Source organism: Rousettus aegyptiacus, unplaced genomic scaffold (assembly GCF_014176215.1).
Source record: "Rousettus aegyptiacus isolate mRouAeg1 unplaced genomic scaffold, mRouAeg1.p scaffold_m13_p_2, whole genome shotgun sequence".
NCBI classification, from domain to species: Eukaryota; Metazoa; Chordata; class Mammalia; order Chiroptera; family Pteropodidae; genus Rousettus; species Rousettus aegyptiacus.
Genome location: NW_023416295.1, coordinates 57,599,028 through 57,620,472, shown reverse-complemented (window position 1 = coordinate 57,620,472; position 21,445 = coordinate 57,599,028). Strand labels below are relative to the sequence as shown.

At 34.2% G+C, this 21,445-nt stretch overlaps 1 protein-coding gene across 14 annotated transcripts in view; it reads left to right on the top strand.

The window, feature by feature from the left end:
• Positions 1-21,445, top strand: part of PKP4 (plakophilin 4) — a 215,294-nt gene that overhangs the window by 62,471 nt on the left and 131,378 nt on the right. For 9 of the 14 annotated variants that reach the window (XM_036236113.1, XM_036236124.1, XM_036236114.1 and 6 more), the window contains one exon: positions 7,698-7,834. The exons of 1 other annotated variant lie outside the window; for it this stretch is intronic. In XM_036236113.1, coding sequence (XP_036092006.1) covers positions 7,703-7,834 — 132 coding nt within the window. In that variant the 5' untranslated portion in view covers positions 7,698-7,702. Of the gene's footprint in view, positions 1-7,697; positions 7,835-7,954; positions 8,045-21,445 lie in introns of those variants that run through there. 4 more of the 14 variants (XM_036236117.1, XM_036236120.1, XM_036236123.1 and 1 more) reach the window with 4 other exon arrangements.

The window sequence follows — 21,445 nt, the reverse complement described above, 5'->3', positions numbered from 1 at the left end:
CTTTTGTTTCTTATCTGACTGCTTTCATTTCTTGTCTGATTGCTGTGGCTAGGACTCCCAATACTATGTTGAATAAAAGTGATGAGTGTGCACATCCTTGTCTTGTTCTTGATCTTCGAGGAAAGTTTTCAGCTATTCACTATTGAATATGGTGTTCGTTGTGGGTTTGTCATAGATAACCTCTGTTATGTTGAGGTATATTACCTCTATCACCACTTTGCTTTTTGTTTTTTGGGTTTTTTTTAATAAATGAGTTTTAGATGTTGTCATAGTTTTCCCACATCTATTGAAATAATTGTACAGTTTCTATCTTTTATTTAGTTAATGTGTATTATATTAATTGATTCGTGGATATTGAAGTATTCTTACATTCCTGGTATAAATCCCACTTGATTATGGTGTGTGATCCTTGTAATTTATCGTTGAATTTGGTTTGCTAATCCTTTGTTGAGAATTTTTACATGTATGTTTATCAGGGATATTGGCCTGTAATTTTCTTTCTTTCTCTCTGTCTCTATCTCTGTCTCTGTCTCTCTCTCTCTCTCTCTCTCTCTCTCTGGCTCTCTACCTCTCTGTCTGTCTGTCTTTCTTTTTCTTTTTTCTTTCTTTTTTGGATGTTTTTGTCTGGTTTCAGTATCAAAATAATGCAGGTCTCAGAATCATTTCTTTGGAAACATTACTTTCTCCTGGACTTTTGTTCATTAGGAGTTTTTTGATGACTGATTCATTTTTGTTATTAGTTATCAGTCTGTTCAGATTTTCTGGGGTTTTTTTATGGTTCAGTCTTAGAAGATAGGACATTTCTAGGAATTTGTCCATTTTTTCTAGGTTGTCTAATTCGTTAGATATGATTGTTTTTAGTATTCTCTTTTTGATTCTTTGTATGCTGTGGTATAGTTTGCTGTAACTACTCTTTCATTTGTGATTTTATCTATTTGGTTCCTCTCTTTTTCTTGATGAGTCAGTCTAAAAGTTTATTAATTTTGTTTATCTTTTCAAAGAACCAGCTCTTAGTTTCATTGATCTTTTCTGTTCTTGTTTTGTTTTGCTTTTAGTCTCTTTTTCATTTATTTCTGCTCATTTATTAATTCTTTGCTTCTACTAACTTTGGGCTTTGTTCTTTTTTTGTTACTCTAGATCTAAGGTTAGATTGTTTATTGAGATTTTTCATCGTTCTTGATGTAGGCCTATATCTAATAAACTTCTGTCTTAGAACTGCTTTTGCTATATCCCATAGATTTTTGGAACATTGTGTTTTCATTTTAATTTGTCCCAAAGTATTTTTTAATTTTTTCTTTGATTCCGTCATTGACCCATTGCTTATTTAATAGCATGTAGTTTAGCCTCCACATCTCTGTAGTTTTTTTCTAGTTTTCTTCTTGGGATTGATTTTCAGTTTCATACTGTTGTGGTTGGAAAAGATGCTGGATGTGATTTCAGTCTTCTTAAATTTATTGAGACTTGTTTCGTGGCCTAACATGTGATCTGTCATGAGTGTTTCATGTGTACTTGAAACAAATGTGTATTCTGCTGTTTCTGAATGGAATGTTCAGTATACATCTACTAAGTCCATCTAGCTTAATGTGTTATTACGATCAATGTTCTTGTGTTGATTTTCTGTCTGGATCCATTGTTGTTAGTGGAGTTTTAAAGTTCCCTATTATTACTGTTAAACTGTTAGTTTCCCCCTTTAGCTGTGAATATGTTCTTTATATATTTAGGTGCTCATATGTTAGGTGCATAGTTGTTTATGTGTTATGTTTGCGTGTTCTGTTGATCCTGTTGGGATTACAAAACACCCTTCTTTGTTATAACCTTTGTTTTAAAGTCTATTTTATCTGATGTAAGTATTGCTACCCCAGCATTTTCTCATATCCATTTGCATGAAATATATTTTTCCATCTTTTCACTTTAAGTCTCTGTGTCTTTAGATCTGACGTGAGTCTCTTGAAGGCAGCATGTGTAGACCTTGTTTTATCCCTTCAGCCATCCTATGTCTTTCGATTGGAGCATTTAGTCCATTTATTTTTAAGGTTATTATTAATAGATATGTATTTATTGCCATTTTGTGAATTGTTTCCTGGTTATTTTTGTAGTCCTCTGTTCTTTTTGCTCTGTTCTCTTGTGGTTTGATGACTTTGTTTAGTGTTATGTTTGGATTCCTTTCTTGGTGTATCTGTTATAGGATTTCGATTTGTGGTTACCTTAAGATTCCTGTATAACACTCTATGTATATAGCAGTCTATTTTAACTTGATGGTCACTTAAATTTGAATGCATTCTAAAAGCATTACATTCTTACTCCCCACCATTAATGAACTTTTTATTATTCTTTATTACTAATATTTTACTTTGAATCAAGTTAAAATATCCATATTTATTTTATATCCTTTATTATTTTTCTTAATTTGTTCTCAGGTATCATTTTATCTTATCAATTTTGAAATAGTCATCAATCATCCTAATGTATTCTGAGCATTCAAAATGAAATGATGATGTGTATGTTATACCCCAGATTATTAATGCAAAAGAGGAGAGAGAGAAATAGGTGAAGTCCAATTTATGTCACTGATAAGATGAAATAAAATATACTTAGTATATTTTGACCAAAAACTAATATAAGGAGAGTAGAAATGAGTAAACAGAGGAAAATTCAGCATCTAGTTGATCTTCTATTCCAGAGATAATTTTGTGAATTAGTATCATCGGTGATAAAAGGGGTTATATAGGTATTGAGTCATAAGTTTTGCCCATATATCACATCCACAGCTTTGAGATTTAGTAATTGCACTAGAATATATGTGGACTGCAGCCTTGAACAGAAAATTTTCTGTTAATCAATTATAGTTTACTCTAAAGTTGAGGTACATACACACAATTACAGTGTTTCACATAAAAGTTTGTCTTCAGTAAAGACTTTAGCGAAAACACATAGTCTTTCAAAAAGTCTTTTACAAGGCTTAGTAAAAATGGACCTGGCCAAAGAGGAAATTTAATAAGTAATAGTTGGGATACAATGAGAACACACTTTTTACAGTTGGTCACAAACTCATTTCTGAGCTTTGTACAACCAGAGAGAGAAGCAGTGGGCACTAAGATTCCAGTCTTCATCATGCCCCTGGAAAAGTACGGCTTCCTGGCCCTCAGTTGCCTTTTTTACAGAGAACTGTGATATGATAGACAACTGTTCTGAAAACTCTTGAGTAACAGTCACATCAATTCAGAATATAGAAATTGCCTTATCTTAGTGTCAACCTCAAGACTCGAAGAATTTTAAGTGTCCTATTCCTAACACATACCCAGTACAGGATCCCTTCTATACCATTCCTGCTACTTGATCATCTGGAGTATGGTTCAAGACCTTTCTTGATGGAGACTGTATTACCTTTAAGGGCAATCAGTTCTTGAAATTTTGGACATTTGAGTGTTAACTCCAAAAGGAAAGACCTTCCTGACCTTGCCTTCAACACTCTAGCATTTAGTTTATATTAAAAGTAATATAATCATTAGCTAAGTATGATTAATCATATAAAGACAGTAATAACATAGGTTAACATAAATTTGTTACAAAACCAATAGTTTTTGGTCTAGCTCTGAGGCTTGTAACCTAAAAAGTCTAACCTTGCTTGTCCGTGGCAATCCTTCAGAGGTTTATAGATATCTCCTTGTCTGCATAGTCCTTTAATTTTGGTCAGACTTTCTCTTTTTGGTCTATTAACTGTTCTTTTTGTGTCAGGTTTGAGCTCATAAGGACTGTCATTCATTTCCATTTCTGTGCATGGAAATAGTGACTGAATTTCTTCACCATCCTACTCGTCCTCTCTTGAGCAGATATTCTTGTGTCCATTCCTGTTAATGTCACCCATAACTGGACATAGATGTGTCCCAAGGAACCTGAAGTGTACCCTCATTTGTCCCCTTCTTCCTATCATCTTAAATACTGTTATCAATGCAGCATAAGATCCCCTTGGCTTTGGGGCAGCCTTATCTCATTCATGGTTCACTCATTCTTTCTTGAACATGAAGTAGCTAAATCTTTCCCCCAATTTCCTGCTGAGCTAACCTAAATACAAGACTCTACATTTATCCCTGTTGTTTTATATCATAAAAGCAGCTCATTACAGTAGTTTGACAATGTTATTCATATTTTAATTTTATCATCTGGTAAACTCAGTATTGTTAATCATTGAATTTGAGCATGTCTTATGTATTTTTATATTATGGTTAAAGTTTTTGGTTAGGGTTGTATCAGTATCAGAGCTCACTGGCATTACATTAGAAATCTCTGTAGGATAATATGTTTCATTCAGCTGTTTACAGATTGTGAGAGTCAGCACTTGCTCTTGTGCCAGCCCCATTTCTATGCTGCTTGTAACATCATGGGGAACTTGTAACATCATACATGCCCCATCAGAGTCTAGACAGACTGCATTTCCGTGGTTACACAGCCAAGGACAGAAATTAGATCAGCATTACATGACTTTTCTCTGCCTTGCCCCTGTTTAGTTCTCACAAATCATCTCTTGGATAAAATCCTTTTAAGAATCTCACCTAAGATCTATGTCTAGCCCTGTAGTTTGTAACATGAACAGAGTCTACTTTCTCCTTTCCAAAAACAGAAACAGCATTTTCTTGCTTCCAGATTACTGGCACCTCTTCCATTCTCTCATTCTCCAGAGAGCCCCCCAAATGGTCTAGCAGCCTATTTTTGTAAGTTTTCTCAGGACTCTAGAATGTGGTTGCCCAAATCAAGCAAGTCGAAGTCACTGAGGGAAACACAAGGCCTAATTTCTCAGTCTCCTTGCTTCATAAGTACTCGTTGCTTTTTTTCTTTGCTAATGGGAAGAAATTATAATGTCATTTAGTGACTCTAGTCTTAGCTCGAGTTCTACAATTCCTTAAGTTATGAGAACTAAAAGGAAATGGACAGAAAACCTTAATAGGTTTAAACCATGTTAGTATTGTGGCATCCGTCCTCTGACCCATGTTGGTTGTGGTATTTTGGGACTGTTCCAGATATGAGGGATGGGAAAGTGTCTCACCCTTGGTTAGGCGTGGGTACTGTGGTCATCACATTCTTCATCGTATGGGTGTTACGATTGCCTACAAAGTCTCCTGGTCTTTGAGGAATAGAGAATGAAAACATAATCCCTGCCTATGTAAATTTTTCCTGCTGAGTTGTATTTTCTTTTATAAATGTATAAGCTCCTCCCAACCTTTAGTTTTGTTATTCTTTCCATGGCCTTTAGTTTTGTTATTCTGTCACTCGCACCTTGCTGTACTTTGCCTTGATCTGATTCATATTTTGCCACCTCAGCTGGAAGATGAACCACTAGTGTGGTCAGTGACCATGCCTTATTCCTGAATCTTCTTATCACCCAGCCTAGCATCATATGGAAAGAGCAGTACTGAGAAAATGCTCATCTAATTCCATTGATTCTGGACGGTCAAAGTCATCAAAGTAAATATTGTGAAATCAAATATGGTATACTCACAGTGATGGAATATAATTACAATAATATAATTCTGTATCTTTAAACAGTGAGATTCCTCCTATTTATAGTAAATAATTGATAAATAATTACTTCCCTAGTGACATTTATACTTCTCCTTGTTCAAGTTCTCTTTGTTCACTGAATTTTTTCTTCTCTTTTTCTAACACATTGGTATTTTGTGGTATTATACTGTTGACATTTAAAAATCTGATTCTTGGCATTATTTGTTTCACTGTTGCATAGTAACATTTTTGTTCTTTGCAACCATCTGCTTATTTTAAGGTGTGTAATTTTTCAATGGCATAGAATACTTTCATATCTTTAAAAGCTAATCTAAGATCTTTATGGCATTTTTTCTTAGTAAACGTCATCTCTTGTCTTAATGAGCACTCAGGAAATATAGAAATGGATTATTTTGTCTAGTCGATTATAATTTAAGTATATTTTATATCTCAATAAGCACATCACACATACTAAAAAATAAAGATTGCCATAACATTATTCCATTGTCTTGTATACAGAATTAGTAAGCCCATTTTTGTAAGTGAGGAAAGTAGGGCTCAGCGAGGTGGTAACTTGTCCAAGGTCTCTTAGGTTTTAATCCTTGTCCCACTTACTTCAAGCCTGTAGCTCCTCCTACGACTTGAGGAAGCTTCTCCTTGCTCTTGTGTCCATCCCAGCCTTGGGCACCATGGACATGGCAGTTGGAGAATTCACCTGGTAGGACAGGCATGAGGATACTTGTTGAGGGGAAAATGCAGAAACTCAGCAGACCCATTATCTGTTTCTGCCTATTAATACAAGAATAAAGCAACCACTGGCAGAAACCTAGAACCATCTCCACTGATGTGGTAATCAGGAGAACAAGCAATGAGACGGAGGCTCTGTTGGTATGCACATTTTATCTTTTCCTGCAGATTATAATTTTAGAAATAGGCCGATACTGAAATTCAAAGGAATGAGGCAAAAATCCTCAGGTCATACTATAGAATCAAACATTGTAGAGGTTGTTAAGAAATAGAAATAAAACAGTAAAGTAATTTTTAGGAGAAAACTATAAAGACTGTCAGGAACAGTATGGTCTCAGATAACCGTATAGAGTGACATACTAGAAAATATTGTCTCATGAACATCATAGCACTTTAGACTTACTTAATGACTGGAATGATACATGGGAAAGATGGTCATCTTTTGTTTACATATACATTTATTCAGCAAACGTTAATTGACCCCCTGTTATTTATGCCAGCTGGTCTCATGGTACGAAGGTAGACTATGCTCTCAAGTAGATGGTTGGAGAGACTGACATGTAAACGAGTTATTAACGTATTTACAACATTTTAAGTGGGCATCTTCTAATCTTTTTCAAACTTGTAAAGAGTCCCTATCAGGTTAGTAAGTCATCGGGCAAGCACACCACCCTCAGTATGGTTGTCTTAGGAGAGGCACTTCATCTCCTGCCGAGAACTCATTCTTCTATCAGGGGCTACGGGCCTAAAAAATGTATTCTCTTTTCAACACCATCTTCATAAGCATTGTCATCTTTGGATAATCAAATTCCTCTATGGAAAGCAAACTAGCTATAGTATTCTACTGAAGATATTCTTGTTACAAAGTACTGATGTCTTGCATTTCTTTTAAATATAGCAGACTTGTTTATTTTCAAACCTTCCTTAAGTTTTATAACCTTTTTTTTTTCTGTTGCACAAGCCTCTCCTGTAATCAGTAAAGCATTTGTACATTTGTAGATGCCTTCTCGTGTGTATGCTCTTGAAAACTGGCTCTTAAAGCAATGTAGAGTGTTTGTTATTATTTGTTCATGATAAGGTGACAACATTTACTTATTGGTTATCTGATTATAAAATTCAGCATTAACAAACTTCTAACAACTTTACTATTCTTAATTTATTTCTAATTTAAGAGCCCTCTACTCTTTCGTGTCATTTTTTGACTTCGATGTTGTCTAAACTTTTTCTTAGTATCATCATTATTTTATTTATTTATTTTTGATATCTGGTAGTACTAGCTATACTTTTGGCTCTAGATGTTGCCATCTAAAAAATCAAATAGCTGTAAGGAGTTATGATCACTGTGTGTAAAAGTCTATAGTATTTCCTAGGAACTGTCTGCAAATCCTCAGCCCCTGCCATTCCCACAGAGTAGCCTTCAAGAAAGTGTTAACCCTTTGCCTGCTTGATTGCAGGAGGAATGCCAGCTCCTGAGCAGGCCTCATTGGTGGAGGAGGGGCAACCACAGATCCTCCAGGAAGCTGCCTCCACTGGCCCAGGCATGGAACCCGAGACCACAGCCACCACTATTCTAGCTTCTGTGAAGGAGCAGGTACATCCTCTTATTGGAATTTGCAATTAATTATCTCTTCAGTGCATTTAAAAATTAATCTTTGGATGTGTTTTAAATTTGTCTAACGTCCTTGACGCCTTCACGTTTTCTAATTATAAGGTGTTTACATCCCTGAGTACATTGGGATGACTGGCATGTAGAGCCGCTCCAGTCAGAATCGGGACATGCAGGATACTTGTGCGTCTGCAAGTAAGGACAATATTGATGGTGATCGGTGTCTCTGTCTCTCCCCCGTTGCAGAGTGTGTGCATGCACGCAAAGCTTCATAAAGCATAGTTCCCATTGCTGACTTTTCTATCAGGACTCTGGCAACTCGAGGCCTGTAATATCCTTAGATGTGTTGAACATTTTAACATAGGTATTATAGAGGATTGTCTTTGTGATTTTTGGATAAAGGCTATATTTGTTGTGTTTGTCTGAATCAAAGTATATTCCTTTCGTGAGCTAGTCTTCCAATACTTGTCAAACTGTGCCGATTTTGCTTCAATGTCATGTTTATGTTGGTTTTCTTCAGGTCCTTCATACTATTTATCCTTCAGACCAAAGTGGCCTTCTAAATTAGATCTTATCTGTTGTGCTTAGAGAATTGGAATTCCTAAAAGTTAAATAAGGTTAATGTAAATTTAAAGCTTCAGAAATAGTTTTCTGCTCCCCTCCCAACAAAACAAAATAAAATCATTATATGTGTTTTGTAAGAGTTATTCTGTTGGAGGGGATCTAATTAAACAATGTTCAAATCTTAGGATTAAACCACTGAGTCTTTTTTTTCCTCAGGAGATATAAATTTAGATGTATATTTGCTGGAATATTTCTTTACAAATCAATATCAGCAGTTCAGTGACTAATGATGAATAATAAAGGAATAATTAATACCTCATTTTCCTGTTTGCTGTAACTTAAAGCTAGGTATAGGGTATGAAAGAATGCTACAGAACTGTGACATATGTCTGACATTAGAGCTGTGTTTTCAAGAAAAATGACTTTACAACTTATTCCAATATGAAAATGTCAAAATATTTTTCCATTCCTCACTGAAATTAGAGATTTTTAAGCATTCTACGAAGAATTTGAGAAGACGACAAGAAAATCATAGTCAGTACTGTTTTTGTTTTCTACCGAACTATAGATTATCTAAGCTTCTCTCACCTTTAGGGAGGAAAAAAGGACTTTTTTTTTTTCATAGCATTTCATGGTTGTCAAGATGCGACTCAAGGAGCTGTAAAATGAAAAGGCTCTGATTTATTTGAGGCTCTTAGCATGTACTGAATTTTCATGAAACATGATGGTAAATTTATCAAAAGGCCCAGAACTGACTTAAAACTAGAAATTGTGTTTAATAAACATAGCAACAGGAGCTTTGCATTTGTATCTTGAGACCAGATACCCTGCATGTTGAAGAAAATTGGAAGCCTATCATGATTTTATTTTAGCACTGAAATTCCTTGATAGTTTAGATGACTTCAAAATTTTATCTTTTGGCAATAAATATTGTTCTCGAATGGATATTTTTTGGGAGATAGCAGAAAGGGTTTGAGTTTGGCAAGCTAACCAAACAAATAGATATTTGTTATTTATTAGAAGAATTATCTTATATCTTCCAGATTATTTTGTTACTGGAAGAATATATTGTACTCTGCTTCTACTCCTGTTCTATGAATTTGAGTCCATTCATGTACAGTTGGAGTTTTCATTCTGTATTTCTTTTGAAATTGCTTGTCAGTGCTTAGTAGTCAGCATTTCAATCATTTAACCCAAGATACCATATCTCTTTCTTGTTCCAAAGTACTCACCTGGCTTTAAATATCAAACTCTAGGACTCATAGCATTTTTGTAGCACCAGGCTAGCTAACTAGTACTCTAATATCTCTATAGTTGGAGTAAAATTTCTTAGATATTTTCTAAAATATGTCACTCTGTATTATCTGCCCAATGAGACAGAGCACAGAAAAGTTAAAAATGAGTAAGAACACTAATTACTATTCATATTATATATTTGATTTTAAAATACTGGTCAGGATGTGGTATTCGTAGTCACGTTAGATTCTAATTGAACAGTGTTAATATTAGATTATGTCCTGGATCATATTTTATATCAAAAGAGCCATATTCTTGGATGGGATGCATAATTATTTTTTAAAGAGTACATCACTGCTATGTAGGCTCGTAGCCATGGACCAATAGTATCAGCTGCCCTGATCTCAAAGAAAAGACCTTGTTCAGTGACAGCTGTATCTCAGGAAGAATGTTTCATTAGGGTACAGAAGGAGGAGATCCCTTCAATGTGACTGGGTAGATGGTCTGGGTTTTTTCATCTTGGCGTGTGATCTTGGGAAAGATTTCCTAACTCTCTGTGTCTCCATTCTTCATCTGTAAAATAGGATAATAATAGTTATTGAGGACATTAAATTATCTATATAAAATGCTTACAGCAGTATCTGGCACTTAGTGCTCATAGTAAGGGCTAATGTTAAAATCATTGTCATCATTTTTACATAAGAAAATAAAGCTCTTCGTAGGAGTAGTTGGTGGTTCTATTTTTAAGTATATAGCGGGGTTCAGTGGGCTTTCTTTTGGACATTGATAGGAAGACAAAAAAAAAATCTTAATATTGAGCTATAGTTATGCCGTGACAGTATTTTACTTCTTCATGGGATTAAATTTTCAAAACTTCACTATTGGTCTCACAGATTAGAACAGCTTTAGGTATATATTATAAGACATAGAGCATGTGAAAATAAGTTTTATTGACATGCTGATTTAGTGCAACCTTAAACATAACATCAAGGCACTTGGTTAAAGAATTGGGAAATAATATTTTAATACACACCTGAATTTTGAGAGGAAAAGTCTGGGTTCTTCTTGAATAAAGCGTATTTAACCCACTAAAGTACCTCATACATACTCCACCTGGGCAGTTTATGGAATCTAGTAGAGAATGAAATGGCAAGCAACCAGAGCAATCTTATTAACAAACCATTAGCCTGTTAACGATCCAAAATTGGATTTAATGTGTCATAAAAGTAAGTAAATCTTCCTCTACAGGGCCACACTTTCTCTAGGATCTAGAAGCTGGAAGGTGTGTGTCCCTTATTCCTTGACAAAATGCTGATAATCACATTCCCTCTCTTTTGTAAAGTGATAGCCTTTCACATTTATGTTAGTCACATAGGTGCATACCTGTGTAGTTATTAAAAAAAAGAAAGAAAGAAAAGTCCTTGCATGTTATAGGCAGCTTTCCCCTAGCCCTTTAGATATATTAGATTTACAGGAAGGGTATGGAATAATGGCTATCAGATCACTTTGTCTCCAACTGGATGTTTTGTGATAATAATAGGACCTGTAACCACATTCATAGAAATATTACTAAGCAAAAGCATCTCACAGACAGAGCCTAGAAAACTGTTACCCAGCTATATATTCTTGTCTTTGAGATAATTTGAATTGCGTACAGCCATACTGACCTGGGAATTAAATCCAGTCTGCATGGAACAAACTAAAATTTTATTTCATTTTGATGGCCAAATAATGACAAGTGCTATAAATTTCATCTCCCATCTGTCCAATTTAGATAAATTAAGTGTAGGGAATAAAAGGATGTGGTTATCTTGGTGATGTCGCAAAATATCCTCCAGCATCATCTATACTAGGTGATACTGGCAACTGTTTTAAAGAAATATCTCTTAGTTAAGGATTGTGCTTTAAGAGAAATCAATCAACCCATAGGAATAACAAAGTAGTGTGATCCTTGGACTCAAATCTGAAATTACAGGAAATGTCAGTTGAACTTTAAGCTACCAGTTGGCTGTAATCAGGATTATTATTTGGAGGGTTCTGCTGTTCAACTCAACTCCTAATGAGAATCTAAGAGTCCAACATGAATATAGATGTTGGCAATAAAGAATTTTTTGTATCCCGATAGTTTTCAAATATCTGGAAATTTAAGAATGGTCTTGTGCCTAGCTTAATAACTCATAGACAGTAAGATAAAGAAATACGGCCAAATGTGATACCTTCAAAGAGCCCTGCCTCCTCCTATAAAAACTTTACTAAAATGATTTATTCATCCTTGAAGTGGATAGCTTGGCTTTGGATGCAGAGGAACTAGAATTTGATAAGACGTTGCCTGCTCATCCAGAACTTGGCTGCCACCCCTTGCGACTTAGTCAGATGTGTCAGTGTGCTTAACTTCATAGGCACAAAGGAAGCAGGAAGCCAAGGGCCACGTGCAGGCTATTATTATCACTTAGAGTAAATTTTAGATTTATAATTGAAAAGATGTGATCCTAGATTGTAGAAACACTCTTTAAAAGACCATATGGCTATGAATAATAGGGTTAACAAGTATGTTTCATAGCTCAATATAGGATTTAAGTTGATTTACATTCTGTAAAATCACACATGTACTATTTATTACACTTTTTCATCTTCTGTCATAAAGTTGCTTGAATACTTGAAATCTCTATTTTAACTTGGCCATACTCAAGCACTCTAATTCCCATTGTTTTCCAAACCACATTCTCTTATTTTTGGTTTATGATTTACGAAGTTTGGAGTCCAGATTTAAGGTTGAGATCAATCCAGATAACATGAAATAGTTAGCAAAGAATAGATTTGGTAAAACATGCTAATTTTATGTGTACTCCTTTTACTCTGGTGAATTCCTAAATTAGATACTGTTTGTACTTCTTTTGTTATCTTTGATGACTGAAAATTTCAATGATCTTCACTTGTGAGGCTCTCAAAAGAAAACTACCCTTCAAGATAATATTTTCTTACTTAAGTGAAAATTACATTTCTACCTTCAGTTTGTCTATCTTAAGGGATATTTAGATTTCAAAGAGTGAAATGACAGTCACTAGAGATCCTTAATTTTTGAAGATGAAATAAGCAAATTTGGAGCCCAACTGTGCCCTATTGATATTACTTCATTATTGCATGGGTATGTCAGCCTTAGTAATCACACACCCTTCCTGTATGGCAGAATGCCCAGAACTGAACTAATTCCAGTAAAATTATTTACTTTATTTCTCTGAAACTGAAACAACTCAACTGGTGTGCACCTGCCTTTGCAACTTTCTTTCATTTGGCCCCTAAGTTTATTTACAATGAAATAGTTCTTCCTGACACACCTCAACCGAATGCAGAAGACAGAATTTTTATTTCAGCTGTAAACAAGCATAGTTTGGAGCTTAGCTAAAAGCCCTATACAATGCCCGAAAGTTCACTTTTTTCCTATTAGTAACAGTAATTTTTCTTAATTGGTAACCGAATTATCCTGGCAATTGTAATTACTGTGTAATAGGTAGTGAAGTCTTCTGTGCCTGAATGCATCATCAAACACAAGGTAAGATTGTATCATTTCTTAATGATTTCTGTGAGATCATCAAAGTTTACAATTTTACCTCCTTGATATTATGGAACTGAGATTCCAAATGAGGTCAAGAGGTAGAGCTGTTATGATAATATTTGGCCTGGATTCAAGAATTCTGAACCCTGATACTTGGTCCTGAGGAGATTGATCTCTTCTTAACTGCATGGTGCTGTGGTCACAGTGTAATATTTCTCTTCTCTGTGTTAATAATGTAGGGTTTCTCTCACTTTAGATATCTCTGTGATTAAACATAGAACAGAGTATAGCCAACAGGTATATTCAGTATTTGTATGAAAAAAAAAATAGCTGTAAGCAACATGAAAAATTAGTTTGTCAAGTTAACTAACAATTATAGCTAGCATATATAGTGACATCTGCCTATGTTTTCTGAGAGACTGATGATCAGCTGGACTTGTTCCCAAGTCTTACATATCCTCCCAAGAGTACATTCTGAATTACTATTTGTTCTGTTTAAATCAATTGGAGACATCTTTTTAGGTGTAGTGACAAGTTCTAGAAATTTGAACTGAATCCATCTGGCTTTTCACACATAGCTAGATTACATATGCAGATATGGAAAACATTGTAGGTGCTGTAAAATATTTATTGGGTTAATGAACTACAAATGTAAAAATGTTCACTATCCCCCTGTAGTTAGCTTATGCTTGTTTTTAACTAAATAAAAAAATATTAATCAAAAGCCTACTGTGAGCAAAGCACTCTGTCCAGGAAAGGGCTGGAGGGATGGTAAGGCGATGAAAAGATGATCTGTTGCATAGTTTCTGTCCTCAGGAGAATGCAGAGGCACAAACTGTATTGTATACTTAAATGTACTATAATTGGCACATTATGAATATTCATTTATTGGAACTATAGAATCTAAAAACATGTACTTTTACCCCCCCCTTATCCCCTTTTTTTAATTTAAGTAAGCTATAGCTATGTCAGTTTTATGTAAATTTGTTAACTTAGGCACTTTTAAATTTAATTTTTAACAATAAATTAGCATTACCTTTCATTTACTTTCAAAGTAATAGAATATATTTTTTTATTAATCCTTAAAGCCAGCCCTGACTTTGCATTTTTAAAATGGTAATTTCCTTTTCAGTTGAATAACATAGATCACAATTCCTATTCAGAGTTAAATTATGAATATATGGAATAATTTTTCTCCTGTACATGCAAACTTTATGCTATTAAATTGGAAATGAGTGACTGCTGAGTTGGTGAGATTAAATAGATGACAGGATCATTCAGCATTGAATTCTCTGCACTGCATGATCGTTTTTCTTTTTAGAATCACTTCTGGAGAGAAAAATATTGCAGAAACATATTTTTCCCCTCAGGTGTAACCCTAAAGTTACTCCATAGCTATAGCAAAACTGTCTTTCTTCACATTTAAATGTTCTCAATTTCTAAATTGCCATTTTTGTTACTTTTGCAGAAATGGGTCCATATGGCCTTATTCCATCTGTATATATTTTATGAATGTATTGTTTCCAAAATGATCAGAGCTGCAAAGCAAATTAGGTTATAATTATTTTGTTTTAGGCATTCTTAAGAAAAATCATTTAAAACGTATAGTTCTTTTCAAGTAGTTCAAAGAGTGATCTGTGTCTTAGCTTGTAGAATCTTAAGAGTTTTTATGCACTCAAACCTTACAGTACAGAGGTTGCAAATAATAGGAACAGTCTGCAAGCAAATTGAAAGAATGTATTACTGAAACTTGAAGACAACTGTATTTGCACAATTAAATTATATATAAATCATATTTACAAAATGAAAATGGCTATCATAAATTGGAAGATAGTTTTCTTAGAATTGCAATCTCTTGACTTGAAAGAAAATTTAATTTTCCTTTAATAATTGGGATTCAAGGTATTTCAATAATTTATAGACTTTTAAATATGAAAATTCCTATAAAGCAGCATCACAAAAGTATTCATCACTTGGTATCATCTACCCTAATAGTCATATATCTGGTTTTTAAGTTTTCCTAAAATCATTCCTAAAGTCTAGATCAAGATAAAGGTCCTTAGCCACACATGGCCTTCTAATAAGCTGTTTTGGGGGAGAATTCTTACTATTTCTTCTATATTTAACAATTCTGTATTTTGTTATTCTTTTTAAAACTTCTTTCCGTCATAAAGTTGATGTAAACTATTACTTTTACTCTTTGCAAAATGTTTTTATAAATAGTTTCATTAACAAAAAAAGAATAAGCCTGTGTGTTGCCCAAGCGTGGAGTAAATTAGGAGACCTTAGCTACCCCATACATTTCTTGCTTTAAAGCTGTAACTGTTGGAAGTGGGGGAGTTTGATGAAGTTTTCCCATTGCACCATTTCCTCATTGTTTCTTAATAACATGAATATTGTTTTTTTCTATAATGTAAGCTATAACAGCAGGATCTTGATGTTTTATTGCAGTTAGCAAAGTATAATGAAAAAGTGAATTTTTGCTGAATTATTTTGTGGAAAAATATATCAGTAATTGCTGCTGTTGGCATTATTCTAAACCGATTGATTAGAGGATTCAATAGTCTATAGATAAGAATACGAAGCTTGTATTTGTGTAGCTATGAGTATTGAATGGAAGGCTGTTACACTTAGCTTATTTGATCCACATTACAGAATAGAGAAAACATGTTTTATTGATGGGGAACTATTCTATTGGGTTACATTTGATTTTTAAATTTTTTAACCTTTGATAAAACTACTGTTCATTTCTGTTAAAAAATGTAAAGAGACTCACCCTATTGTCAGAATTGTAGAAGATTTCTCCTACTGTAAGGCCAGTAGAATGGTACTGAGAAGAATGGTCAGTGATTCATCTATGCCAAGTCTGCCGTCATGAGGACAAAGACTCTACATTATGTAGCTTTGCTGGTCTGCTACCTTTTGATACAACCAGATTACTTTTTCTTCTCTTACTATTACCTACCACCGCTACTACTACTCCTACAGGAAGCAAATGAAAAATTCAGAAAATATTTTGCCTTTGTCAGTAAGATATAAGAAACAATGAATCATATGAAATACAAGTTATCAGGAGACTAATAGCTAACATATATTATTACTTACTGTGTGCCAGGCATTGTGCTGTGGCGCTTTACATGGAGGATCTCCTATATTCCTTAGCACAACTTTATGAGTAAATGCTGTGAAAATCTATCAGTTTTTTTGTCCACTGAATATCTTATCCAAATTACTTTATTCCATGTATTTTCTTACCTGAATAGATTAGGTGGGAAAATATATTGTCCTCAGCTATACAAGTAAATTGTTTTTAATCCTTAAATTATCCAATGCTTTCTGTTGCTTATAACTAAAAACCCTGAATTATGCACAGTTATTATTATTACCCATATTTACAAATGGGAAAACCGAAACTCAGAAAAGTTGAGTAACTTTACTAAACTTACCGAGTTAATACATAGGGAATCTGTTATTCGTGTTCAGGCAGTTACATTACAGAGGTGCTTACTAAACAATTAAAATCTGCTGTGGAGTCAATAAAGAGAAGAATAGGTACAGAGGAAAATTGAATTATTGATGGTGACAAGATTATTTGAGAAGACATCCTGGATTATGAAGGAAGCTAACAAAAAGGATATGATAAATGTTACTAGACATAAAGGCTATAAAAAATGAATTTGACATAAATATTGTGGATGTTCTTGAGAAAGATTTTAGAGTACCTAGAACAGTAGCAATACTTAAATATAATTTAAGCAGTTTTTCTAAGCAGAAAATAAAGCCTAGAGTATACAGATTTAAAGAGATCATCATCACATTCTAGGCATCACTTAGGGAAAAGACAAAAATCTTAATTTTGTCTAAAAATAACCCTGACAAAATTTTAAATTTACAGAGATAACAGGAAAAACTCTACAAAAATTCAGATAAAAGAAATGGTTTGTTTTCAAAAGATAAAATCAGATTGATATCTAGCTTTGGTGAAACAATAGATACCAGAAGAGCATAGAGCAATGTGCTTAGAGTATTGAAGGTAAAATGCTTATGGTCCAAGAATTTTATACTCAGCTAAATTGTCTTTAATGTATGAAGGATTAAAAAGATATTCTCAGGTGTTCAGGGGCTCATGAAATATGTCTCCCTTTGTACCTTGGTACCCTTTTTGATCATTAAAGATGTGTTCCTTTCAGAGAGTAATCAAATTTAAGACCCAAGAATGAGAAAGTTATGGTATAAAATAACTAGTGCATCTTTCCTTACTTGATTAACATTCTAAACCAGGAATCAAGAGTTATTACATATTAACAGTTAGCTTGTGCAGTTTTCCTGTGCTCTCTTGCTTCCTTTGGTCTGCAAGCTACATACTCTTTCAAATAGTTCAGGTGAATATGTTACTTTGTTAGGAGACTGTCACTATTGGCCATTGGTACTATTCTGATTCACTCTTGATAACAGTCGCTAAACTGCTTAGATGTTTTAGACACTCCACAGGATGAATGCCCAGTCAATGCAGAATTTTATTTAGCAATTTAGTGACATTTTTCACTGTCCCAGTACTTAAGATTTTTTGCAACCTAGAAATTTATATTGAATGACTTGAGCTATGGTTTATTAGCTTACTGAATTTGCAAAGAAAAAAGGGAAAAGGAAATCTGCAGTTTGAGCTAGGACAGATTCCTGTACATGTTAATATCTTTCTTGGACCTATGAGTATTAGTTTAATTGTGCTTAAAGTGTCGGTGTTGGTAATATGACCTTAGTTTTGTTAAGGTATATACTCATTTAGAAAGTCTTGTAAGGAAATTCTCAAAGTTGTTCTAAACTACAAAGGATAAGAATTGTGTCCTTAGAACAGAACAAAGTAAGCAACAAAATATGACCAGGTACCTATCTAATGAGTAAATAAAATGAATGCAGTCTATGCAGAGTAATTACAGATGAGTAAGGAAAAACAGTAACTACCTAGTAAAAGAAGAGTGTTTGACATTAGCAGGCAGTTGACAGAAGGAATATAAATGACCAGTATGCATATGAAATATTGTTCTTACCTCACTAATAATAATAACAGAAATACAGATTAAAATAATGAGAATATATTTGCCTATCAAATTGGCAACAGTCGAATCTAAGATAAAACAGTGTAAATGTAATGATGATGGCAATTTCGTGCAGCATTGGTGAGAGTAAATTGGCACAATCATTTGAAAGCATTTTAATGATCTCCAGTAAAAGCTTTAAAAAGATTATATCTTTGGCCTAGTAATTCTAGGGATCAAGTCTAAAGAAGTATTAAATATTAACACAAAAGTCAATCATAGTGATGTTTATGGTATCTAAAAATTGGCAACAAGTTGATTGTACAATAAAACTGGAATGATTACAAAATAGTCCATGTATATGATAGGCTTTACACAACCAAGATAGATTTCTTTAAAGAATTTTTAATGGTGTGGGGAAAACTTTACAAAACAAATGGAAAGACATCTAACCCATATGTATAGTATTTTGCTATAGAAAATAGAAAATATCTTTGTTATGTGCCATATATACATGTGTATTCATTAATAAAACAGGAGATACTCGTAAATGTTGAGCAGGTATTTTTGGTTGCTTTTCCCCTTGTATTTGCCAAATTTGTTACAAAAATGCATGTCAATGCTTAATAAAAATTCTAAAGCCACAAAATAATATGACTGGGGTAGGTTGGAGGTAGCTTTCATAAAAATAATAAGTTATCGTAGACTAAAGTTGACAGAGAACAAGAAAAAATAAGTTTATATAGGTTGTAAGATGTAGAAAACTTGTTAAATCGTGGTCGAAATGGATAATTTAACATGACTGTGATAGCCATCTTCAGATCCAGAAGCATATCATGGCACAGTTAATATCAGAAGCTTCCACTTATACCTCCTACCTATGCTGTGTGACCTTGAGCAAGTTATTTTGGGTGGAGGCTCCTGTGTTCATTTGTAAAATGGAGATAATGGTTCCAATCTTACTAAAATAGTAAGTACTCAATATATATTCACTACCGCTGTTATCCTGGAAACAGTATGTAGCAAGGTTATGGAAGCAGTACTTTCTAGCCCAGAGCCAGTTAGGAGGAACCTAGATCAAAATTGAGGAATATTCAAAGGCAGGGACTGTGGAAGGGGGTCCATCTATAGGACCAGGCAGAGTTTACATGCTGTCATGCTAATAAAGCTGATGAAGGGGCGAATATCTGTCTGGACCCATAAAGATATGAGTTGTGTCATCTTAAAGTAATTATGCAAATCCAGCCCTTTGCAGATATATTTACAGAGTATATTCAGAAATCTCATTAAGAGATTCCTCAGATCTTTGCCAGGAATTCTACAATGTATCATTAAGTAAGAGAAGGAAGATGCAGAGAGTGTATAACATATCCATTTTATAGATTGCCCCAATCCAGAATACAAACTCCGAGGATGCTTTGCAGAATATTCCAGAGTTTAGAATAGTGTCTAGTACTAATCAGCTCCCAGTACTTGTTGAATACATATTTGTTGAAAATGTTTGCATGTTCATAGAAAATAAGTAGGAAACAAAACACAAATATACTAGGGCACACGAAACTAACAGTAATTACCTAGGAGAGCTGGGGGAAGAAGTACAAAGCCCCCTCCCCCATAAACAAATTAGGAGGGAGATATCCAAGGTAGGAGAAAAAAAAAGGAAATTTCTTCATGGCATGTATATGATAACTCATACCTGATCATTTTTTCCTTGCTATTATAAAAATCAGTTCTGCACTAAATTAACAATCAAAAGAGATTTGTTTAAAAATGGATGTTTGCTTCTAAAGTAACATGGTGGTACTTGCATCTTGACTAGGATCACACCACGCTTTGGCTGCTTCTGTTTGTGCAGACATCAGCCCCTCAAATCCAACAGCCTAATGAAAGTAGGCTGACTACATTTCGAAATGATATCATACATCTTTTTATTTATTTTTTTTTTGGAGGAGGGGGAGGGAATCTGTATTGACATGATTATATTTTCTAGCTTTTAAATACTTCTAGCAACATTTCATAAAAATGTAATCTTAGTCATGTCTGAGCCTAAAGAAATATTGGTGTTGAGAATTTGTCACTGCTGTGGTGGCATATACCCCTAATTTAATCTTGCCTTCCATAACCTGGATGCAGTCCAAAGCCAATTGTAATCACACTGATTTATTTGAACTGGCAGAGCTCACATCAGTATACTCTCTAAATGGTCCCTTATGATACATTCCTACACAGAAGAAGGTAAATGTAGTAATTAGGACTGTCTTATTTTATGACTAGAGCTATACCAAAACCATGTAGCCATTTCCAATACAATTCTTGTATCTGAAAAATAACACCCCAACTTCGAGGTCCTTTATTGTAGGCAACTACAAATGTATGATAAAATAAAGTGGATTGGCCACAAAATATTGCAAACTCTAGTTTGTTATTCTGTGACTGTTTTAGCTAGTATTTTGACTGTTCTAAACAGAGTATTAAACATCTTGAGGAACATGTTGACCAGTACAAGTTTTAATTTCCATAGCAGATTAGCACTGGGAAGTTATAAAGGCAGGTACCTTGACAGCTCAGAAAAATGTCAGATGACCACCTGAGAGCATCCTCACAGCCCGCCACCCCTGGGACTCTGTAGAAGAGGCACATGGAGCCCTGGGGGGCTTCACTTTGTCCTAAGGAATCACTGTACCATAGTGAATATTTTTAAATGTTACCCTTGTCGTTATTTATAGTAATAATCTGATAATCCTGACTCATCGGTGAACTTTTATAGAGTTTTTCTGTACTCTTCTAAAGAATTCAGTAGTTTTTAAAATTCATCTTGCAATGGTAGGAAGAATACGGGCATTGATATCAAGTTGACCTAGCTTCTTATTCAGACCCCCAGAAATAACTTTATGATATTGGGCAAGCCCCTTAACTCCTCTGTAAACTTACAATAATAATGCCCAGTTTGTAGGTTGTAAGTCATATATTTAAAATGCTGATTAATTGCTTGGTACTTAATAAATTGTCAGGCTCCTATTTAGAAGCAGAGCTGTCTCAGGTGTTTTATGAATATTAAAGTTTTTTTTTTCCCCGTAGCATTTTTAGTGATAAAGCTGGGATTCAAATCTAATTGCCCCTGAAATTGCAATAGCAAGATGAAGCCACCCACCTAGTGTGGACTATTGTTTACTCTGTTGCTCATTATTTCCTGCAGAGCATTAAATT